Below are 23902 nucleotides of genomic sequence, written 5' to 3'. Positions count from 1 at the left end.
ATGGGCCATATTTTTTTAGACGCTGGGATACACCTCCAAAATGCCAATAATAAAGTGATTTTGATGACACATGCCGTGGGTTCAATGTCTATTTTGAAATACGGAAAAATCCAAAGTAACGACAGCCGATCCGCATCCCAGACATCCATAGTTTGACTAAGCAATCGGTTGGTTGCAGCGTCCTTGCAGTCAAGGCAGGCAGTGCACTACAAGTATGTACAGTATCATACTTACATAGTTCATATAATACCTGACCCCAGACTGGCAGAATAAAAAAACACGAAGAAAGAACGACTCACACACCAGCTAACACAACAATGCTTTATTTCATTGCAACTGTCTCTCTCCTGCTCACCATGGTACCATCGATCCTCAAACCTAACTCGTCCCGCGCTCTCCCAAGGTGCCAGAGGAGCATTATCGAACCTAGATAATAGCTCAGCGTCAGAACCACCAATACAGCAACAGAAGACCTTTAACGATGCCGTCTCCTCCCCACGATCGGCTAAACGACTCAATTGGCTCAATTGACCCCTGGTTGGCCCCCAAGACCAAGTTCCACACCGTCACGGTGCGCTCCGAGCATTCCATCATCACCTGTCTGCAGGTGACCCAAGATTACATCATTGCCGCTTGCGAGACGCCGGAAATCACCGTGTACAGCAAAACCGGCGTGGTAATTCGTCGACTCGATGGTCACTCGGACGGCGTCTGGGCCATGCATTTCGCACACAACCTGCTGGCCACAGGCGGCTCGGGCAAAGACTCGGACGTACGGGTATGGAAGGTGGAGACCGGACGGTGTGTAGCGGTGCTCAAGGGCAATAAAAAGACGGTGCGGTGCGTGAGGGTGGCTCGCGACGGCAGAGGAAAGCTAATTGTTGTCAGTGGAGCCCGCGACAATACCGTACGGGTCTGGGATCTGTCCACGGCCGATTCCAGTGGTAGCAGCAACCTGGAGCCCAAACTTCCCTCGGCAACTTTTAGGGGACACAAGGACACGGTACGTTGCCTGGACAGCTACGAAAACACAATCGTGTCCGGTTCGTATGACGGGACCGTGCGTGTGTGGTCTCTGGACACCCGTTCATGTCTCCATGTTCTGGATGGTCATTCGGACCGAGTATTTGCAGCTATCATAGACCCGCAGCGAAAGAGATGCATTTCCGCGTCTCGGGACACAACAGCCCGCATCTGGTCGCTGGAAACAGGCCAGTGTCTGCACATTCTCAAGGGCCACACTAGCATAGTCTACATGGTGGAGTTAACTCCAGACTATTCGCATATTGTGACGGGCTCTTCAGACGGGACACTAAGAGTATGGGACCCAAGTGGGGCACTAGTTCACACTCTTTCAGGCCACAAATCGCCCGTTTCTGCCATGCAAGTGGACAATGACAAGATTGTGTCATCGGCCACCAACATGACGGTCAAGCTGTGGGATCTGCAAAAGGGCGAGTTCATCCGCAATCTGGTGAGCTTCCCTACGTTCAGCTCCTCGGAGAGCGTGTGGCATGTGGATTTCAATGGTAATGTGATTGTGGTTGCGTACTCTCGGGAGGGGGCTTTTCTGGACGTGATTGAGCGGGTCCCCTAGGTTTATATACAAAAATACTAACATTACTTTCTTGCAAGTGGAACCTGATCGAGGGGCTCTAATATCGTGGAAATTATTGGAGACATCTAATATACAATGGTGAGGCTGAGAATGGTATGTATGGGGGGAGGACTGTCTGACCAGCTCTACGTTTACAACCCGTTCAAAGAGGTACGTACTATACTTACAGTAATGCTCGTAGCCTATCAATTAAAAGTCTACTGTAGACAGTGTATATATGACAGTATGCCAGAACAACATGAATACGAAATCAGTTTGATGTCGCAATAATAAAGATCAACCTCTCGGCTAAAGGAGTCTGATAATATCAGTTTTCAGTTGTCCCTGGCAGCCCATGGGAAAGTATGACGCACGAATGGCACAGTCTAATCTCGGTTGCATAGTCCAGGTTGGTGACGGTTGCATATTTCATGATAATGGACTCTTCAACGGACCATTTTATTCGTCATTTCATTTCCTGTTGCCCCCTATCTTGAGTGTCTGTATGCGTCGATGAGTCATCAGTTCCAGACCAGTCAAAAGACTTCAAACATTTGAGAAACAATCACACAAGTCATACGTATAACAGATGCACCCAACACTCAGCTGGCTTGACTAGATGTAAGCCAAATATATAATGGTATGTAGTTACGGTATCTCAGTTACCAGATCCACATCTTCAACCTTCATCTTCAACCTTCATCTTAATAACATGCAGTCATAAGCGAGCGGTGGGTGGTGTACCCGTAGCTACAGTAATACAAGGGAATGATCAAGTAGGCTATCAGCTAAGACTACAGTACAGTATGTACTGTAGTTAATCGGAATTGAACATAATTGCAGCATCGATACAGGTCGAACTGACGTCCCTTCATTCTCCCCACCACTCGTAACACCACAGGTTGGTGCAGATGACAGTGTTTCTACTTTGCCTATTGGGGTCTGGTGGTATTAGGGTTGAGATCCAAACGCGTTACTACACCAAGGAGCGCGCACCGGCTGACGTACGTGCGATTATCGCTAGAGCAAAAATAAATATCGACACACACACCGCCAACATGAACACCATCAAAGTCGGCGACCAGGTGACCCTGCCGGAAGGCCAGCAGGGCATGGTCCGATTTGTTGGCCGAGTGGACAACAAGCCAGGCGAGTTTGCAGGTATCGAACTGCTCAAGGGGTGGGAATCACATGGACGACACTCAGGAGTGTACGGAGGCGTGAGCTACTTCCGCACTGAAACCCCCAACACTGGTCTGTTCATTTCGTATCCGAAACTGGTTGCCCTGAACAACCACAGAGGCGGTACGAGCACCGTAGGCTCGTTGCCCGGATCCCCCATTTTTGCCACGCCAAAGGGCCGACCTAGTCATATTACTACTCCCCGAACAATGCCCTTGCGCCACTCAATGATTCCCAGCTCGCCTATCAGTGACCGGGGCGGTCCGTTCGAGTCTCCTTCTAAACGGCGGGTCTCTGGAGTAATCAAATCTCGAGTCAGCTCGGTCAACTCTACAGGCACCATGAACACTTCTCTGAACAGCAGTATCTCGGGTATTTCCGAAACTATGGCACCTTCCCATGAACTCAAGGAGCTCAAGGATGAGGTCGAGTCGCTCAAGATGGCCATCAGGGACAGAGATGGAATCATTGAGGAGGCTGAGAGCTCGCTCAACCAATTCTCGGAACTCGTGTCTCGAAATGAGCAGCTGGTCAGCGAGCTCGAAATGAAAGACAGAAAGATCTCGGATCTGCAGAACGACGTGTCCTCCAAACGACGCGAGTTCAGAGACACAATTGACGCTCTGGAGGCCGAGTACATGCACTCATCACAGGAGTACCAAAAGGAGGTGGAGCAGCTCAGAGCCAACCTGGGACATGCGCATACCGTCAATGAGACCATTGTGGAAATGGAGAGCATGGTGGCCAGTCTCGAGAGCGGACTACGAATCTCAAAGGTCAACGAGCAGGAGGCCAAGGAGAGGCTGGGGCTCATGGCTGACATTGAGAACCGTTTACTCGAAAAGGAACAGGAGCTGGCTGCCGTAAAGGAGCGTCTTGACATTACAAAGGGCCAGCTTGGAGGAGGCGATGGTGACTCAAAACTCAAGGAAGAATTGGACGCTGTTAAGAAGGAGCTTGCTGAGTCGAAGCGGGAGCTTGAGGCTGCTAAGAATGAGGTTACTTCCCAAAAGACTTTGTCGAGAGACATGGGTGACTCTGAGGAGTTAGAAGAGGTCAAGAAGCAGCTTGCTGAGACCAAGAAGCAGCTGCAAGAGCTCCAGTCAGTTGATGCCACTGACATGTCTTCTGAAGTGGCTGACCTCAAGAAGGAGCTTGCCCAGACTCAAGAAATGTCGCTCAACGAGCAGGACCAGAGCATGAAGACCATTGATACTCTCCGAAAGCAGATTTCGGAAATGAAACAGCAGCTCAAGGAGAAGAATGTTCAGCTTGGGGAACATCATGTTGGTGGGTCATCTCCTACCAAAGAGCCTCAGGCTGATAAGGGTCTGGCCATTGCCAACAAGAAGATTGCCAACCTCGAGAAAGAGAAGATGTACCTTAGTGAGGAGGCCAACGAGATTCGCTTCCAGATGTCCGAGCTCAAAAAGAAGTTTTACGGTCTTGAAGAAGAGCTCCGAGAGGCCAAGGAGGCGTTATCCAACAACTACAGCAACGATACCAACGACAAGAATGGCGCTTCTGAAGCTGGAAACGGAAGCGTTCACCTTGTGGACAATGAGAAACATATCAAGCTTGCTCAGGACTACGACAAGCTGTTCGAGGATCACAACAAGCTCACAGAAAAACATGAGGATCTTAGCTTGGAGCTGGAAGATCTCAAACTGCAACTGGAGGAGTCTAAGCTCATCGCTAAGGACTCCAAGGATGCCGCTGAGACTGCTGCTCCCAACTCTAGTGCCGAGGCTGAAGTCAAGATGCTGTCTGCTCAGGTCTCGGAGTTGAAGCAGAGTCTCGATAAGGTGTCTTCTGCCAAACACAAGCTCTCCCAGGAGGTGGAGAAACTGGAATCGGAACTGGAAACCAAGATTCTCAAAGAGTATGAGTTGGAAAAGGAGCTTGAAAATGCGAAGCGAGCCAGCAATCAAGGCGATGGCTCTGTGCATGTCGCTGGGGATGACGGAGACCATTCTCCGTCTACTCCATCGAAAAACAGCGACCCTGCGGCTGGCCGAGAGCTATGGTGCGGTCTCTGTGAGCGACCTGGTCATGAGAGCATTTCTTGTCCTTTTGAGAACGAAGAGTTTTAGCATGTATGATAATGATTGATAGTGTATATATGGTAGCGACGGCTGTCGACCTGGACAACTTATTGATTGTGTGTAATATATACGCGTAATCAAGAAGGTGGTGCTTCGGTATTACAAGTAATCAGTTCCTCTACCTTGGTTACGGTGAATGAGATCCTCATAGGGTAACCAAGTGTACGAGTATCGTACGAGTGCAGTACAGTACCTGTAGAAGTATAGACGCAGGCTATCAGACTGCAAAGACATCATTAATGTCGTTTACTTAACCCTTTCATGAACAGTAACAACAACTAAACTAGACGATTAGGGATCGCTCGTAGTCCATTCGATCGACTATCGACATACAAACATTCATTACGTAATAACTTAAGCTGCCTTCTTGAACAGCTTATCCAGGGCGTCAGCAGCGACACCGGTTGCCTTGGAGGCGACGGATGCAACAGTGGCGGAGGCAGCAGAAGCGGTAGAAGATGCAGCGGAGGCGGTGGAGGAAGCAGCGTGCTGTGCAGCCAGCTTTCGGCCCTGGCTGGGGAAAGCCAGATCCATGTAGCACGTGAACAGACCAACGAGAGAGACGAGCACAGACAGCCAGGCGGGCTGAGAAGCACCGTCGCTCTGAGTAGGCTTGATCAGAGGCTCGTTCATGAAGGCGGTGATGGCGGTGAAGAGAGCGGTCCACGACATGAGCTTGTTTCGAAGGAACATAGCAGCCATGGGCAGCGAGGTGGTGATGAAGGACTGAGCGTCGTTCTGCTTGTCGACAACATGCACGTAGGGCACACAAAGATCGGCTCGTCGTTTGTCAGACATCTTTTTTGTCTTTTTTGTGTGTGTTGATGAATGAATCAATGGAGAAAATTGAGTTTCGACGACCGGTGATGATATGAGGTGTTGGAAGTTAAAGTCGTGGGATGAAGAATGAAAAATTAGCCGGGGAATTGTAGGATGAAGTAGGGATATTTGTGGGTACTTTATTATATTAATCTGATCTATTTTTTTCGGTGCGAATTCAATGGCCACATGACTATATCTCCACTTATCTGTGCGCCATATTATAGTCTACATCTCTAGCTTATGTAATCTATCACATACATTTTACGACAGTTATACTGCAACGCAGTATACCGATTGAAACTGAATTCCTTGCAACACAGTATAGATTATTATCCCTCTATTATTGTTATACCACTTAAACCACCTGACCAAACTTGTCAAAGGTAAACTGTTCCTGGACCTGCTGGCCGTTGACAGAGAATCCCAGCCGGACTCGCAACTTGACGGCAGCACCAGCACCCTGTACCGTCACTCGCAACTGCTGAGTGGTGGTGCTGCCAGGACCAATGCTCTGGGAAGCTGGTGGCTGCAGAGCGAGCTTCTGTGTCTTGGGCACAGCGGCCTGGAGGGAAATGCTGGAGATGGGGCTGCCACCGGTGTTGGAGAAGTGGGCGGTGATGGGCACCGTGAGGCCCTGGGCGGTTCCAGCGGAAAAGCCCAGAGACAGGCCGTTGCCGGAGTATGCGGAGATTGTAGATGCCGCAGCAGCGGGGGCTGAGGCGGGTGTGGAGACGGGGGATGACTGGGCGCCTGAGCCAAACAGATCCATAATGTTTTGATTGGAGCTAGGGGTGGCGACGGACGCACCTCCAGAGGGAGAAGAGGGTCCCAGAATGTCGGCCAGGAGATCCGAGTTGTTTGCGGAAGAAGATCCTCCTCCGTTAGCAGGCTCAGGGGCGTCCATGACCAGATCGAGCAGCAAGTCGACATCCTTCTTGGAAGCAGTCACCTTCTTGGCCTTCTTAGGCTTGGCGTACTTCTTGCCAAGATCGTTCTTGAGCTCGGGAGCAGGCATCTTTTCAAGCACACCCTTGGCCACACCCATGTTGGAGAAAAGCTTTGTATACTCGGCAGATCGCTGCTGGACCTCCACATTGAGAGAGGAAGCGTACGACTCCAGGATTCGTCGCACCCGCTCCTTTTGTGTAGCATTGTTGATTCGGGTGCTGAGTTTAACCAGGGCGTTGACTCCGTACTCTTGCACAACATCAGAGGCGTAGGCAGACTTGAGCAGGTTCTCGATCATGGTGACAACAGACTCCTCGGATACCTCCTGGGACTCTCCATCTTCCGACGAGAAGTTGCCGGATCGAATAAGAATGTGGCCAAACTCTCCAAGCAGCCACAGCGAGGCCAGGGACAGACCCTCCTGGGTGAAATCGGCCCGCAGAGCTGAGTACAGCTTCTGGACAGTGTACAGCTGTAGCTCCTCGTCGCAGGTGACGACCAGAGCAATGAACGAAGAGACCACATTCTCTGGGACGTGACTTCCAGCCAGAGCCAGAGCCCGGACCAGAGTGTCAATATGCCATCGCTTATTAGGAGCGTATTTTTCAGCAGCAATGGCGATCTGGGCGGTGACCGAGGGTTTGAACTCGGCGTCTGCAGACTCCAAGAATGTCAGCAGCTCTCTAACAATGACTCGCACGTTGCTCTCGTTGATGAGAGCGTATGCCACGGCCAAAGCTCGTCGTCGGATAGACACGTCAGCGTCACGCAGACACTCGACAATGGTGTTTCTGTGTCGCTGCACGGCTGCGGGCTCGATGTCGATGACTGTGAGCAGAGTGTTGAGCGCCACGTACCGCGTATTGTTGTCAGTGGTGGCTAAGAACTTTCCAAGAATGTTAACACCCAGCACTCGCAGACCGGTGTCTGCCTCGACGGCGAAAATAGTTCGCACGCACTCGTACAGCACAGAGGAGCCGACGTTCTTGGCGGAGTCGGTGTTGGATGCCACCTGGGCAAGCACGTCGTTCATGGCGTCAGAGGCAGACGCGTCTCCAGCTCCCAGCACACGCAGCAGACCAAGAATCTTGACCTGCAAAAACGGATCGGTAACTCCGGTCACGTCGTGCTCGGGAGCGTAAGCCGAGGTGCACAGCTGGCGCAGCAGCTTGACAAGAGTCGGCACGACGGGTCGGAACTGCTCGAGAATCTCGTCGTCTTGGACACAAATGTCAGTGGCCAGAGTGAGTCCGCACAGCAGCACGCCGTGGTTCTTATCTGTGAGCAGAATCTTGGCCTTCTCGACGAAGATTTCTGCCAATTCAGGCACTCGACTGCTGATTCGAGCAGCACACACGGCAGCCTTCTTCTTCAGGTAGGGGTTGCTGGACGACATGATCTTGTCGACGGTCTGGAACAGATCCCGGCCCATTTCGGTGGATGCAATGTTGGCCAAGGTGGTCAGGGCCAAAGCCACAACGTATTGGTTGGGGTGGTTGAGATCGTTGGACAGAGAGTTGGTCACCAGAGTCAGGGTCTCCTGGTTCTCATCCAGCAACAGCATAGTACCGAGGTATCCCAGACGTTTCTCACTGAAGCGCGGGCTAGCAATCAGCTTCAGACACTCCACCTGACCGAAATGTGTTCGCTCACCCAAGGTGAACAAATACAACAGCTTAGCCACATTTTGTTTTCGAATGTTGGGGTCGACGTAGTTTTCTCGGAACGATGTTCGGATGGCGGCAGACTCCTTCTGGATCACCGACCGCTCCTCTGCTAGCGTCTTGGCCGCACGCACGGACTTGATGAACGATTTCAGAGACGTCATTTCTGTGGTATGTTGCCAACTGTAGATGTTGACGCAACGTGTCTTGAGATTGGGTGTAGGGTTAGGGTTGTGTATAATTGTGTGTTTGAGAATGTGGATGTGTTACGAACCAGGGGTGGTGGAGGTACTGTAGCAGGTTGATGTGACAAATAAGGCATAATTGTTGTCCATTTCTATTTACGTAACTATTTTTATTATGGATTGTGGTCGTGGAAAATACATTACGTTATGTTCAGATATGCGCGCAGCTCAGTGCGTAGTTTAGTAATTGTTTGAGGTTGTTCAAGTGGACCCTTAACGAAGGGTATGTCCATAAAGTGGGCGATTCGGACAATCCCTTGACATCTATTGCAGTAAAATTTGTGCGTATACACTTGAAAATACACTTGAACATATTTTGAAAGAAATTGAGTTACCTGGGGTTGATTTAGAGGTAGATGTTGGAGTGGAAATTATGTTACAGTATCAATTGTTCAAGTATTATGTGAGGTTTACTTTGGCACTTTGAAAAAGGCAAGGGGCAGGGGACTCCTTAATTAGTGCCAGGCGACGCGTTTTGACCCAAACATTGTATTCAAACGATAAATATGGACGATACAGGTAATTCCATCTTCATCTCCCATGTATACATTGGTGTAATCTGTTGATATGTGGTTCAGTTGTGTTTCATGAGAAGGTCATCGCTACAGAAAGCTAAATAGTAGTCTATATAGGGTGCTGGGTGAGGGCCGGTTACGGAGCACTGGAAGTGAAATGAGAAACCATTGTGATGTTTTCCCCGATGACTGGGGAGATTTTTCTTAATTGTAATCAGGTGGTATGCAAGACTTCTTAGAATCCATCAGAGAAGGGCTATGTACACACATGTGGATTCCGCTTCCAATAAATCACTTAGTAGAGAGCTGTTGAGGGCTCGCAGTCCTACTTTTGAATGCCATTGTGGATGGAACATCTTTTTTCTAATATGACTTTCTCAGTAGCAAAATTCGAAATCCCATTGCGACGTCTGACGTCCTTGTCGCAGAGCAAGTGTGCGAGACAGGGATTCTCAGGTTACCAGCCTCGGAATGGCTATCAAGAGCAAAATCATGCCTCTAGAGTCGATGGCACTTACTCTAATGATGGTAAAAACTCTTTCAACGTGAAAGACACTCTCAACTTCCTTGGCAACCATGAGGATCAACTGTGTGTGCGATGACAATGCTACCCATAACTCCTGGGGTATCTCTTCCACTGCTGGAGAAAAGAACCAGTAGTTGAAGGCTTACTAAAAGTCATTATTTGAGCCTTTTCAGCTCTCAAATCCAAGAAGAGAAGAGAGCACTTGTGCACAATTAATGAAGTTCAGATCAACTTCTATCGGCCAGCTTTCGACCAGTTGAGTAAAAGTCCAAAATGCCTGCTTCATCGTGTCAGCCCCCGTTTACGGCTGTTTAATAAAATATTTCATTTTACCATCCTTCTGTAGAGCGTATATTCAAATACATACTCTCCAAGCAACAGTTCTAAGATTGTTGTCAGTCCCTTATTGCCTCTTTCAATGGAGATCCAACACCCACACACGCTTTATCCCTGACGAATTTTGATAATTGCATATTCCCAAATGTTCTTTATGAGCTCGAACAAGTGCCAATTCCTCTCTACCCCGCCATTAAATCTCATAACCCTGCCATCCTGTAAAGCACCATACACCGGATTGAACCACAGGGTAGCCCCTCAAACTGTATATACTGCACCCCCTCTGGACTGACACAGAAAGACAGCTGACTCTGGCATCGAGGCCACTCTGTCTGTTGTCACCCGACTATTTCAAGGCGTTCGGAACTCATCTAAGTATCATGAGACAACTCCCCCGCCTCCACAACGTCTCACCCTGAATGTTAGCTCTCCTCGAACTTGAGTCTGAGGCAATATCGTGTTTCTAGGGTTAAAAAGGGCTGTGGTGAATTACGCAGTTTCTCGAGTCAAAGCGTCTCGGGAATACCTCCTCTCAGACATCCAGGGATTGAACTGTGTGTTTTTACCCCTTCCGACAGAATAATCTGCCAAGCCCAGTATAATTTCTAGCTTTCATTTCGGAAATCCTGAATATCAATTCATATTATAGAGAATATCTGTGGAAAAGGGGGAACAAAGAAAAACACATTTGAGGATTTTAATAAAACATTTATTCACGATACTTGGAATCATCTGTCACCTATAATAACAAATTAGCCCAGGTTAGCACAGCCTAAGTTAGCAGTGTTATGATGAGCGGTTTTCCAACGTAATGGATGTAGTCGTGTAGGAACTCACTCAGCCTCCATTCACCACAATAGCACGAACCATGTTGACATCGAAAGGTTGAAACACATCTCACACATTATACACAGCTTACCTCCAGCTTCTGAGTGCATTGATATAATTGATATAATTGAAGAGAATCTACAAGTATTCGCACTCCTACATACACTGTACATACTGTTCACATGCCCAACTTCCCCATCTCCACCCCCACCACTCTATAAATTGCTACTTATGGACCCAGAGACTGCCTGTCCAGCTCGATGCTCTTGCGGCTAACTCCAACCATGCCCCGAAAAGGAAATAGCTCAACGAGGAAGGTCTATTTCCAGTCCATAGCTTTCTCTTTCACCGCCCAGGGTTACAGCGACAAAAAGCAAAGTCGCTAAAAATACATACCAGTAGTCTCCACCTGCATTCATACAGCATATACGCCGGGTTGACGCGTGTAGTTCGATAGCCGTTGCTAACGAGGTAACATTGGCCAGGGGCATGAAAAACGTGTTGTCGTAAGTGGTAGCTATGGGTTTGATGGCAGCTACGTAGTGCAACCATTGCTGTTGGACCTGTACTAGTGACTAAGCCTTATTTCCTTGCTTAGTGCGACATTTGTGTGACAGGTCCAAGTCCACCTTGAGAAGAAGCCTACTCCTTCAACCCAACGGTGTGGCATTGTCGCCTCATTTTAGCCACCACAGTTTCCACGTATACATACACAGGCGGTTCACCCACAAGGTACCGAGGTGTTTAGAGTTGGTGTAGGAGAATTTTTTCATACACGAAGACACATGGGTGACGCCAGCAATCTTATTAGATGCAATGTCAGTTTGGGGAGTGACCAACCCTAACCTCGGAGGTTGTTCCAAAACAAATTAGCCGCGTCGGAGTCCGAATCTGATAAAAAAAACTAGTATAACCAACAAGGGAAACAGAACGAGCATATTCTGATTGACAGGCCTGTGAGACAGCGGAGTCCGATGCGATAACACTTCCGAACGTGGAGCGGAGGTGGTGGGGGTACCCAATGTGATGCACTGTCTGCTTTCACACTCATCTGTGTCGTGATATATCCGTAATTACATCAAGTCTCTTAGTATCCATTAATACAGTACAAATACTCATACTTGTAGGTATCTAAATTACTTTGGTTTAGTTACTACGCTTGGCATAGTTACCTCCACGGTGTGCGTACAACTGAGCACATTCCGACGTACAATACAGTAGCTTCCAGCACGTTTCCACCGAGCGGATGAACTAGACTTTCAGGCACCCAGTTGCATGATTCTGGCTTAGAAACCCCAGCTAAAAGAAGCCCAGTGAGACACTGTACATCTCCGAATTAGGCGGCGGTGGCAAAAATGGACGCATGTGGAGTTGACAAGTTGGCATGGCAGTTGAAAATATTGGGGTAATCTCTTAATTGAGCTTTCCGGGGATTCTTGAACCTGTGTCTCCAATGCATATTCAGGAGGTCAAAGGGAGTACGATACAGTATTATGTAATATTTACATACAGAGATCAGTTGCAACTTGCTGTGTAGTATTACAAGCGCGCCACGTTATGGTTCTATACTATCATATATTGCTGCAGGCATAGTGCTCTACTATGCCTCGGCTACGCTAGGGGTAGTACGATACAAGTACATGGCGGTACAATTTTTTGTACCGCACATAATTACTGTAGTGCTCCGTCGACGTGTTTTCGGATTTGTATCGGAGTTTTAGACCGTCACAAACCTTGCTCAACTTTTTACATCATTATTAGAGCAAATTCAGGCAGGTTTTTTAAGCCGAAACATTAAAACTGCGACTTTTTGCTAGGACGAAAATTCAAGCTGTATTGTGTGAAAAATAGGACTTGATACATCTAAGACGCGCAAAATTCTATACAGAGCAAGCAAGGATGTTACAATGTATCGACATGTATCATGAGAAAATGTGGGGGGCCACGTGCGCACTAATAATACGGCTGAAGCACCATCATACCCCTCGTTTTATGTGAATTTGACAGCGGGGTTTGATTACTCGTGTGGGTCTCAATCGAGGCATATTTATCGAGAGAAAAAAGAGCTTCGGCTTGGCGCCCGGGATTTGGGGCTTTGTGTGGAGGCGTATGGAACAGAGTTCAACGGGTCGTGGCTATGGTGGCTGCAAACTGAAAGGGAGACAAGAAAAAAGGAAGGGAAAATGAAAAAAACATTAATCAGAGAAATTCGGGACGGAGATGAGCGCGGTATGATGCTCGGATCCTTCGTGTGTCACCAGCCGGCCCGATGAACTCACGCCATGAGCACAATGGGGAGCTGAGAACACTTGTGTCGTGGCCGGGATATACCTCACACTACCAGTACAAGTACGAGCACCTAAAACATTAGCACCATCAATAGTGGCGACTTGCTCCACTGTGTGGTGTGACAACGAATACACCGCATCTAGAAGACCCACAATGGATGCGGTTGTCCCATCTTCTGCACAAAGAATCAAGGTACACTTCCAGGTGACTCACACCTGTGTTTTCGGGATAGCATGCTGGTCATTCGCACTGCCCCACATTGTTTTGGTTTCTAGCGGATCAAACTGGTCACAGGTACCGTTTCTCATCCGCTTGATCGGAACCAAAAAAAATCCTGAAACGGTATTGCTGTGAGGCTGTGGACACGCAGCGGTCATCTTTGCGTGTGGGATGCACGTGGTCGGACTCCGTGAGGTACTACTGGACGAAATAAATGTATGTGTGACGCACATATCGATGATTGGCACGTTGGCTGGCACGCCCTGAAGACTTCGCATCCACTACGTCGTGTAGCGTTGACCTATGGTACGCTGGTAACTGCCTCCCTTACAAACTCGTGTATTCCCGCACCTGATCTGTTGCGAACCCTACTTTAATACACTTTGTGCTTTTTTTTTTTTTTGCCCTCTCGCTCAAGTCACGCTTTGCTCTCCGCCAAGTCTAACCGAATGCACTGACTGCACCTTATTTGAGAAATCTCCTTGTTATGCACGTCTGACAAAAATGCAATCACCATTACCTGAAACCTAATCCGACTTATGGACCCTGCATTTTTTGGCTGGACCATCTAACACAGAAAGAGTGACAGATATATATACAGTAGGGGTGCGCAGTGGGTGCATCCCACCAAGATTACTTACTAACCAACTAACCAACATGTCCATCAACATCTCCTACCAGGAGACCCATCTGGATCTCCCCCATATGCCCTGTGAAGAATACGATGATCAATTACAACCCAGCCGGAGCACCACCTCGTCGGTAGCCCCCTCAATTGCTACCAGCACCCGGTCTCGAGCTTCCACCCTCACATCGTCATCCAACAACTCCACTTCCACAACCGCAACTACCATCGACCCTTCGTTACCATCGTTCGAGGAAGCTGTCAACGAGCAGTTGGCACTCACCATTGACTTTACCCCAACTGTTACCGTCAAGTACACCAAGAGTACCCGAGTCAAGAAGATGACAACCACTCTGACCCGTCATGTGATCGAGCCTGGCCTGACCCAGACCGACGAGGTTGTGGCTCAATGGGATCTTCTCTCTGGCCGAACCGAGCCCACCGAGGGAACCATCTCCGACCTTGCCACTCCCATCACTATCGAACCCTCCACGCATCACTACGCCCTCAAGTGCACTCTGCCTGCTAGATTACCCGAAACCGCATCCCACAAGTCCAGCAGACTGTGGTATACTCTGGATACCCAGGTTTCTCGAACCAAGTCTTTCTTCTCCACGGCTGGTCCCTTGGACTACTCCGAGGAAATTATGATGGCTCGAAACACCCAGACTGACGCCCAGACCATTCTTCCCGTCTCCGCCTCTGTTCCCTGGCTCAACAAGCTGAAGTATTCGGTCTCCTACCCCCAGAGACACATTTCTCTGCAGGAGGGAATGGAGATCCCCATCAAGCTCACCACCACTCTGTTTGAGAAGCCCATTCGACTAAACTCCGTCAAATTTGCTGTTTCTCAGACCTGTAACTCCAATGCCAAGGATAAGCAGCAGACCGATCTTTTGAACGACTACTCCAGCCGACATATGACTTCTGACCTTGCAGAACTCGACGAGATGGAGCTCAACAACGCTCGAGAACAAGGCTTTGATGTCGAGACCACCTTCCTGGATTCCACTCACAAGGGCAACCTGCTTATTCCCGGATCCGAGGAGACCGAGCTCGAGTACACTCTCAAGCTGGATGCCAGAGCCATTCAGAAGCTATCTGCATCTACCTCTTACACTCATCCTCTGCATGTGGTGCACAAGCTGTTCACTTCTCTGCGATTCTCATACCTGGCTCCCACTGACAAGCCTAACCATAAGAAGCGACGATACTTTGACGTCTCTATTTCCACCCCTCTGGTGCTGTCCCGGGCCAAGGACGACTACTTCGCCGCTCAGCTGAGTGCCGCTTCCAGCCGAGCCTCGTTTGACTACGATGACTTCCTGCTGTGCGAGTACCCTCGGCTCAAGAACACGGTGTTTGAGAACGACTTTGCCAACGACTCTGCTCCTTCTTACGACTCTTTCATGGCTCAGGCTGCCGCCGCCGCTGCTGCTGCTGTTCCCGCTCGAACCTCTCTTGACGACGAGGCTCCCGAGTGGTCTTCTCCTAACGACGATTCCGACTCTGACTCCGATTCCGACTTTGAGAGCGATTCTGCTCCTGTGGCTCCCATTGCCATTCCCCAGCGAATAACCCAGGCCAAGCAGCAGCCCTTCACGGCTTCTCTGCCCAGCTATTCCTTTGCTCAGAACTACTAACGACCCTAACCAAAAGCTAACGAACGATAGATTAATGAATTATGATATATACTTACACTGAAATTAACAGCCTGTAGTTCTTCCTCGCCGTAGCGCAATTGCGGCTGGGTTACATTTCGAACATACACCAATTTGTCATATTCCCCTTTCGGCTATTGGATTCAAGGTTCCTTCTAATGGAACCATATTAGGTATAACGAATATTTCAGAATTTTTTTCAGACAAGGTTGGCGTGAACAATAAACGTGTGTTCATCAAACAGTGGCGCAGCAAATATGGGCTGGAATTGAATTTGTCGCTTTCTCGGCACGACCTGCAAAAATACGTCACTTGGCAGCAAGAGCGCAAATAGCGGGCCGCAATTGTGTGTGAGACGATTTAGTTTCGAGATCTAACCGCATTTTCAGGTAACTCCGATTTGCATTGCTCCACAACAGGTCATGACGCAGACGTACATAATCGGGTGATATACGAAGGAGCGGGGGAACTTTTAGGACGAGAGGGGACAAGGGGAGTTGCGGGCTAAGGCAATGGAGTTCGTTGGACACACAGACATGCTGCCAGACATGATATTAGGCATGGTGGGAGCATATGCTGCCTCAAGTATTGAGACATGTATCTTTAGTAAGAGTACATACTTGTAATTATTTACTGTACCTTCATAACACTTATAAATGCATCTTAATTAAGTATATTGGTTTCTGTTAATAGAGGTTTTTCGATCGGATGTCTCAAAGGATCATGTTGCAGTATTTGCTGATCTGAAGCTGGATCATATATACTGGAAGTAGCTACGGCTAAAAACGTTCATTCCATGACGTCGTGTATTGGGTAGATCATATACAAGTACATACTGTACATACCATTGTCACCATTGTCATCAACTAAGATAACCTCTCATATAAGACCACATGCAAACTACCACGAGCGAAAGAGCACCCCAGTTCCATTCCATTTCCACAATGAGCCATACCCACAGAGTGCCAAGAGGAGGAGCCCGTTTCATTACAGCCATGTAGCCCTGCTCGTTGGCAGCATAGAGAATGTAGCACCCAATCGCGATGGATGCAGCAAATGTGACCACTCGGAACACCCGAATGCCCCGAGGGAGTTGCCGGTCATCCTCGACCTGACCCCGCTGCAGCTTACTGATGGCATTCACATAAGGAGCACAAAATGCATGCAGACCAGCCAGAACAGGTATAGAGGTAAGGGACCGCTTTGCAGCCTGAATGATTGTGGACAGCTCTTGGCGCCTAATCTGGATGCTGTGGGAATCAAGGTCTCCTCGTTTGGGGAAGGGTTGCCCATACAGAGCAGGATCCAGGTCTCCGCCTCCGTACTGCTTTTGTACTAACACGTCCAGAACCAAGTGTACGCTCATCAAGGGAATCAGATACATGCAAAAGTCGAGAAACTCGAACCATTTCGAGTCTGTGGGGATCCCTGTGTCTTCTTCATCTTCATCTTCGGCGTCATCGTCGTACACATCGTCTTGGGTTCGTACAGCCACTTTCCTGTATCGAAGTGGCTTGCCCTCCTTCGTGGTTCGAGGTGGTTGCGGTTTATAGACGGGGATGGGCCTTCCTTGGGCCTTCGCCTCCTTTTCTGTCTGCTTCTGCTTAAGAGAGTCGATTTGGTCCATGAGAGTGGGTCCTGAAGGTCCCCTGGTGGGCATTCTCAACGGGATCTTCATTCCATCGAGCTCGATTGTGTCGCCTTCGACTTCTTTGATCTCCACTTTGGGCATTGTGAGATATGTGTAGGGGTTTTGTGTGTAGTGTCAAGTCGTGTGTTGTTTTGATTCTGTTATCACAACTTAATCGACAAGAGTGCATGCCATGTTAGAGTAAGTGTGACTACTTGTAGAGAGTCACTCATCATTGAGACATGAAGAAAAGCATTTGCTATCAACTCTAGAATTCATCAGTAACTGGTCTCTTAAGTGTGTGATGTAAATCTATATAATCACGTGACTTCTTCAAGCACTGGACTTACATCATTATCAAAGTCACACTAAACAGCAAATAGCTACTTTATGTACTATTTATAAGAGAGTTTCGAAGAGCATCAACGGTATCTTCCACGACCAGCACACTCGTCACCTCTCGGTCTAAGATGAGACTGGCTATAATCATCATTCTCTGCCTCACAGCTCTTGTCAGCGCCAAATCCGATAAGTTCAACCGAGAACTGGTGAGTCTGCAGGACTTCATGTACGGAAGAGTGCCTCTCCTTGGAGGAGGAGACAAGTATGTGGAGTACAGAGGCAAGTCGGTGGACTTTGATGATTCCGTTAGAATACTAGCAGCGCGGAGATGCGGTATTTACATTGACAGACAAGAACACTTCTCGCACGACAATTATGTTGGTGTCGCGACACTGGCGGAGTTTGTGACACAAGCACTGATTGCTGGCAAGTGTGGTGAAGCCAACTACGCGTACACGGCTCTTTGCGCTAACGGAGACAGAGATACCATCAGCGTGAAGAAGCCCAAAAAACTTATGGAGGCGCTCAAGGTGCAGCTGGAAGCCAATAGACAGCTGACGGGGAAAAGACAGCGGTTCACGAGTGACAATGAGGAACTCGACAAAATCTACTCAAAGCTCTACACAGACAGTTTGTGGTCGTGGGCGTATATCTATGAGTGGATGGCTTTCCTCGTAACCTCCTTTTACGGTCTTGTAGTGTTTCTGTGACACTGGCAGCTATCAATTGTGGACAACACCGACCGTCTTCCAAACCGACCACCAATATCGGCAACTAACCAACACCTTTAGAATGTATTTTATTTATTTATGATAACAAGCTCGGCTTTGGGGGTGAATGCCAACGAGCCATGTATCAACTGAATGTAAAATACAGGTACAGTAACAGACCTCGTCTGTTTCGTCCAAACCATTTGTATTGTATAAGTGTATAGCAGTAGCATAATAGATAATCCTTACTAATTTCCTTGCGGGGCCTATTCAGTATTGACCACAAGTGCATACTACACAATGAACCTCCACCGCCGTATAGAACACCTCCATCGGTGTAATTTCATTAACAGGGATGGAACGGTGTGCTCAAGGGCGAGAGTTCGGTAGATACGTTTTTGATTAGGAATAAATGATAAGTACAGTACTTGTACTGTATGATATGATCACAATCCTCCTATCTGAACGCTTGAAACCTGTTACTTGTTGCCTCAAGTGTCGGAGTATGACAGACAAGACCTTTCCTGTTGCGTTAGATCAAAATGGTACGAGATGACAAATGGACAAGTATTAATTTCAGCCAGCCATATAGAGTCTTGTACGAGTGTGTATATATCAAACGAGAACTTCTCTTGATGCTCTACATTCTATGTATATCTTTTTTAAAACATCGAATTTGCATCTCCATATTTTTTCGTAAGTAATTCACAAGTAATATAGGGTATTGTACTTTTAGTGTACCAAAGATGCACTCATTGCAACCTCAGAACTGAGGATTTGAAACCTGTTGCTCTCCATCTTTCATTGAAGATTCTTGGTACAAAGCATACAGTACATGCAGTACGATCACGAACGAATGTTCTTCTTGTCAGTCTAAATGATCTCAGAACGAGGAACTGAAGCTTACATCGGTCAGGGCATGAAGGTATCAAGAACACAGAAGTCGAACTGAGATACACTCCTCTATCACATCTACGGCACCCCTCTCACATTCTAAAAACACAGAGAATAATTTTATTGTAATTTTACGCTTTTTAGGTAATTTACACTTAGTCGAAGAGACCGAAGCCCATGTCATCATCGGACTCCTCCTTCTCCTCAACCTTCTCCTCCTCAGCGGCGGCGTCACCGGAAGCAGTGGCGGCACCACCGGCAGCAGCAACGGCACCGGCAGGGGCGGAACCGACGTTGAAAGCGGTGAGCAGCTCGTTCAGGTCCTTCTTGGCGACGGCCTTGGCGAACAGGTCAACCCAGATGGGCTCAAGACCCTCAACACCGGCCTCAGAGAGGATGGTGTTGAGCTTGTCGGCGGTGATCTCGACCTCGGCGTCAGCGAGAATGAGGGCGGCTAAGTTAGTAAGTATTCAAGGATTGATTCGCATGATTCGAATAATTCTGATTTGATTTTGAGATTGACTCTTGCCGGACAACGAAAAGGACCTAAATTATCGAAAGTGATTCATCACACATGACCTGATCCATCGAGAAAAAAAAACATCCAGATATCACAGATCCGTCAGCTGTGCATTCCAACGAAACACACCCAGATATCACAGATCCGTCAGTTGTCCTTTTCGCTAGATTGCACTTCGTCGGATATCACATCACATTATAGTAATAGGTCGCTCATTCCGGTCGTCATCATAATCGGTCAAAATCGGTCAAAATTCTTCTGTGGTCGTAAAAATCGTAGTCGGCAAATCGCACTCTCAAAATCAAAATCCGTCGGTTCCGCAGTTCGTTAGCACTCACCGTAGGCAGCAGCAGACTGTGACATTATTGTTGTGTATGGCGAGAAAAGTCGTGATGGTGAAATTCAAAGTAGCCTGAGAGGGTGTTACGCATTGGGACAACTCTATTTAGATAACACGTGATTAAATATAGGGCTAACCCTATGAGCTACACCTAATTATTACGATGAGAACAGTGTAGAAGTAGGCAATATGCACCCAGTTGGGAGTACACCTAAGTGCGAGGTACAAGTAGATGCTGACTAAAAACTCGACTACGTAGCTACCTACAGTACTTGTAAGTCATATCTCGTATCTCTTAAATAAATGTTATAGTGGACATTCCTACATGGTCCAAACCTCGGTAAAATTTCGCTTGCCTTTGGTTTCAGGAACAAACTTGACCACCAGCGTCAGGTAGGCAATGCCAAACACACTGAATAAATAAAAGGTAGCTCCGCCTAGACGGGCGTTCACCATAGGGAAGAAGTAGCCCACCGCAAAGGTGACAATCCAGTTGGATGTCATGCCCACAGACTGGCCCACTCCCACACAGTTGGGCTCCACCATCTCCGATACCATGAGGAAGGGAATGGGTCCCAGTCCGATGGCAAACGAGACGACAAACAGTGCAGCTGACAATGAAGAAACAATGGGCCAAGAGTTGATGATACCTGTGGCCACCAGTGCTGCACTGACAGACATGCCGAAAATAGAGTAGAGTAGCAATCTCTTTCTTCCGAGCACATCAATGAATCTTGAGGCACCCACCGTCACCACGGTTCCAAGCACGGAGATGAACACATTCACCAGAGTCGAGTACTTGGGGATGATCTGGCCCAGGATTGACACGCCGTAGAATATTATGGAGTTGATTCCACACAGTTGCTGGGCTGTCATGATAATGAGGATCGCCAAAAGGGGCTTTCTGTAAGGCTTTCTGGTCAGGAAAGCCGACAGAGAAACTGGCTCGATGTGGTTGGCAGAAGCAGCAGAAGCAGGAGCCATGAGCTGGTCACTTTCAAACATGACGCTCTGAAGCTCCTTCTGCCACTCTTCGACTTCTCTGGCAGCTGTGGCTCGATTGTCACGGAGTCTGGCTAGAATAGCAGTAGCTTCTGTGGCTCTATTCTTTGAGACGAGCCATTTGGGCGACTCGGGAATGAATGCCAAGCTCGCCAAGTTGATGAGACCCAGGAAAAAGCCAATGATGAGAATGTATCTCCAGGACTGTGAGATGATGAGACCAGCAACCTGAGCGGCAACAATGCCCACGTTAACGGAAATCTGGCTGAGAGCTCCAAACATGCCTCTGAGATTATGGGGCGCAATTTCGTTGAGAAATAGTGGGGTCACCACGATGGCAGCTCCTGCTCCGAGACCCGAAACAAACCGTCCAAAGGCCAGAGTATTGGTGTTTGTAGCATTGGCCATGAACAGAGGGCCTGCAATGAACGAGAGCGTGTTGAACAAAGAGACCTTCTTGGGGCCGTATTTGGAAGCTGCCATTCCTGCCAACAGAGCTGAAATGAGTCCTCCAACAGAAAATGCCGCCGTGACGTAACCAACGTCCCGGGGATGGAGGTCAATGCAGTCTGTGACAGCGTCGTGACAAATGATAACGTCTAGAGGCGCATTGAGCTCTGCCACATGGTAGCCGAACTGTAGGGTACCTAGGCAGGCCACGAAAGCCATCCAGTAGATCATTTCTTGCCGAGCGTTGTACTGCAGTATGCTTTTGAAGTTGGGCTGCTGGGACGAAGATATAGACGACATGCGATTATGCGCAATTGAGTTATGTGGGGGATGGATTGGGACAAGGCACTTGGTGGCGACAAGGCATGTTTATATACTAGAAGGAACGTTTAGCGGGGGCTATATCACGTCAATTAATTTGTGGTTTCGGTGACTGATTTTGGCTACGATAACTGGTTGGTCTTGGCAATGTGGTTTTCTTGTTTCCATAGATGCGTGGCTGCGGCGTCCCGGAGCCTTTCTATGGCATCTCGTTACTTGCTAGTTGTAGATGTTAAGCATTAGTTGGGCGTTGTTAGGGTGTTTGTTGAGGCCTAAAAATAGGCAATTACACACGAAATACTGTACAGTACGTATAGTAGTTGCACGAACGTCATTCTATGACAGATAGAGGGTTTACCGATGTGTTTTTGCTAACACAAGTACTTTTACTTGTGACTACCAGACTTTCTCGCCCTGATTGGCTGCTTCTTTCTGTTCTCTTCACACTTGACTCGTTCTCACATGCACCTGCACACACCCAAACGAACATGCCCAACACTGAAGCAAGTGTGCCAAAAACAAAAAAAAAAAAAAAAAAAAAAACCCTAGAACAAGTATTTCCACAGGCAATTGTGTTCGTAAGAATAATTGGGGTTGATTTATATATTCCCTTGTTTTTTGTTTAATAACGTCAACAAATCCCTACTTGCACGTCTAAAGTATCATATATCCCTCTTTTATCCATTTTTCGTGACCATAAATTAAAGTTTCAACATCCCACTGCATCTCCAAATTCATCAGGACCTGAATCACAAGGCACAACAAAACGATGTGGTGGAATAAAAAAGAGGACAAACCTGCGGATGTGGAGACAGAACAGACCGCCAGGGTGGCCGTGAACCAGCAAGCGCCTAACACACAGAAACAGACGCAACAACCACAAACAAGGGAGCAGGAGGAGAGAGCTGAGCGGGAGGAACGGGCCGAAAAATCGCAACAGGCTGTCAGAGACATGCTCTCGTACAAACAGCAGGATTCGACCCAGCGATTCAACACAAAGCCTGAGGCCCGGATTCTGTCTGTGGTCATCGCCACCACGTCCTTTGGCTTTCTGTCAGGATTCTACACTGGATACAAGCGTAATGCTCTCCGATTTCTGGCAGAAAATTCGCACAGAATGCCCAAAACGGTTCAGGGATGGTACTACTACCACAAGAACAAAAACTATCACGTTCTGTCCGGTGGAATGGCTCTGGGCTTCAAGTATGCCGCTACAATGACTACCTGTGGTATTGCATTTTTTGGTCTGGAGGCCTACCTTGATCATGCCAGAGGAACCATTGATTTCTTCAACACCCTGGCAGCAACCATAGCCGCAGGATCGGTCTACTCCCTGTGGTATCGGCTGTCTAAGCAGCAGACTTTTAACACTCTTCGACGAGGAGCTGCGGCTGGTCTGGCTCTGGGACTGGCCCAGGATGGGCTCAGATATGTTCGAGGCAACGATCTGTGGTACCTGCCCAGCTCACTGAACCACGAGAAGAAGCATAAGGAGGAAGTTATGCATGCATAAGGGAATTAATTGTATTAGGTCACTCTTTCGTGAGTGGTCTTGGTGATGATGAACTTCAGGAGGATAAGGTGCTTGGAAGACACTGTTTAAAAAAATGTAAATATTCTGGTAAATCTGTTAATCAAGTATGTAGCTGTCAAAGTACTTACTCGGTAGGGTAAATACGAGTACTTGTAGTTGAAATAACAATGGAGAATTTGTGTTACTCAATATGCGTATTCTCTCGTCCACCAAATCAATTATTGCTACAAGCAAGCAAGTACCGGCACCGGTAGTAGCTACAAGTTTCTAACACTACAATTACAAAATACAACTCATACTACAATTTCAATATCGGGTGGGACTCATTGGTCCAAGATTTATTAACCCAAGAGGTTCGGCCCATGGCCTAATCCCCTTCAACTAGATATTGAGGTTCAGTCAGCCTACATCCTCGTCTCAGAGGTTCAACTGCTTACATCCTCAAAAACACATCTGAGTCGTGTGTTGTTCGACATTTGCAACATTTTCACGGTGACAATGTTATGGCTCTGGTCTGTGGCTCTGGCTCCTAGCCAAGGGCTCTGGCTCTGTATCAGCTCTGGCTCACATTGTTCCATGTCTCGCGGGCGTTTGGCA

The 23902-nt window shown here is 48.0% G+C and overlaps 10 protein-coding genes across 10 annotated transcripts; 5 read left to right on the top strand and 5 right to left on the bottom strand.

Annotated features, from left to right (window-relative positions):
- Positions 1-481: 481 nt before the first annotated feature.
- YALI1_B27857g (uncharacterized protein) lies at positions 482-1597 on the top strand (the record flags this gene model as incomplete). Its single annotated transcript, XM_501180.1, has 1 exon — positions 482-1597. The coding sequence occupies one exon, from the start codon at positions 482-484 to the stop codon at positions 1595-1597; it is 1116 nt and encodes a 371-aa protein (XP_501180.1).
- A 911-nt stretch (positions 1598-2508) lies between these two features.
- YALI1_B27837g (uncharacterized protein) lies at positions 2509-4872 on the top strand (the record flags this gene model as incomplete). The annotated part of the gene is made up of 1 exon (XM_501179.2): positions 2509-4872. The coding sequence occupies one exon, from the start codon at positions 2509-2511 to the stop codon at positions 4870-4872; it is 2364 nt and encodes a 787-aa protein (XP_501179.2).
- A 366-nt stretch (positions 4873-5238) lies between these two features.
- On the bottom strand, positions 5239-5682 carry YALI1_B27805g (uncharacterized protein; the record flags this gene model as incomplete). Its single annotated transcript, XM_501178.3, has 1 exon — positions 5239-5682. One exon carries the CDS (start codon positions 5680-5682, stop codon positions 5239-5241), a length of 444 nt encoding a protein of 147 aa, XP_501178.1.
- Positions 5683-6061: 379 nt separating this feature from the next.
- YALI1_B27777g (uncharacterized protein) lies at positions 6062-8482 on the bottom strand (the record flags this gene model as incomplete). The annotated part of the gene is made up of 1 exon (XM_501177.3): positions 6062-8482. One exon carries the CDS (start codon positions 8480-8482, stop codon positions 6062-6064), a length of 2421 nt encoding a protein of 806 aa, XP_501177.1.
- A 5451-nt stretch (positions 8483-13933) lies between these two features.
- Positions 13934-15544, top strand: YALI1_B27723g (uncharacterized protein; the record flags this gene model as incomplete). The annotated part of the gene is made up of 1 exon (XM_501176.3): positions 13934-15544. One exon carries the CDS (start codon positions 13934-13936, stop codon positions 15542-15544), a length of 1611 nt encoding a protein of 536 aa, XP_501176.3.
- An 880-nt stretch (positions 15545-16424) lies between these two features.
- YALI1_B27689g (uncharacterized protein) lies at positions 16425-17294 on the bottom strand (the record flags this gene model as incomplete). The annotated part of the gene is made up of 1 exon (XM_501175.3): positions 16425-17294. The coding sequence occupies one exon, from the start codon at positions 17292-17294 to the stop codon at positions 16425-16427; it is 870 nt and encodes a 289-aa protein (XP_501175.1).
- A 368-nt stretch (positions 17295-17662) lies between these two features.
- YALI1_B27685g (uncharacterized protein) lies at positions 17663-18244 on the top strand (the record flags this gene model as incomplete). Its single annotated transcript, XM_501174.3, has 1 exon — positions 17663-18244. One exon carries the CDS (start codon positions 17663-17665, stop codon positions 18242-18244), a length of 582 nt encoding a protein of 193 aa, XP_501174.1.
- Positions 18245-19293: 1049 nt separating this feature from the next.
- YALI1_B27662g (ribosomal protein P1) lies at positions 19294-20021 on the bottom strand (the record flags this gene model as incomplete). The annotated part of the gene is made up of 2 exons (XM_501173.3): positions 19294-19592; positions 19997-20021. The coding sequence occupies 2 exons, from the start codon at positions 20019-20021 to the stop codon at positions 19294-19296; spliced, it is 324 nt and encodes a 107-aa protein (XP_501173.3).
- A 298-nt stretch (positions 20022-20319) lies between these two features.
- On the bottom strand, positions 20320-21750 carry YALI1_B27645g (uncharacterized protein; the record flags this gene model as incomplete). Its single annotated transcript, XM_501172.1, has 1 exon — positions 20320-21750. The coding sequence occupies one exon, from the start codon at positions 21748-21750 to the stop codon at positions 20320-20322; it is 1431 nt and encodes a 476-aa protein (XP_501172.1).
- A 790-nt stretch (positions 21751-22540) lies between these two features.
- YALI1_B27637g (uncharacterized protein) lies at positions 22541-23284 on the top strand (the record flags this gene model as incomplete). Its single annotated transcript, XM_501171.3, has 1 exon — positions 22541-23284. One exon carries the CDS (start codon positions 22541-22543, stop codon positions 23282-23284), a length of 744 nt encoding a protein of 247 aa, XP_501171.1.
- Between the last annotated feature and the right edge of the window lie 618 nt (positions 23285-23902).

This window comes from Yarrowia lipolytica, chromosome 1B (assembly GCF_001761485.1).
Source record: "Yarrowia lipolytica chromosome 1B, complete sequence".
Taxonomy (NCBI): domain Eukaryota; kingdom Fungi; phylum Ascomycota; class Dipodascomycetes; order Dipodascales; genus Yarrowia; species Yarrowia lipolytica.
The sequence above is the reverse complement of the archived record's forward strand: the minus strand, read 5'-3'. Positions and strand labels throughout refer to the sequence as shown.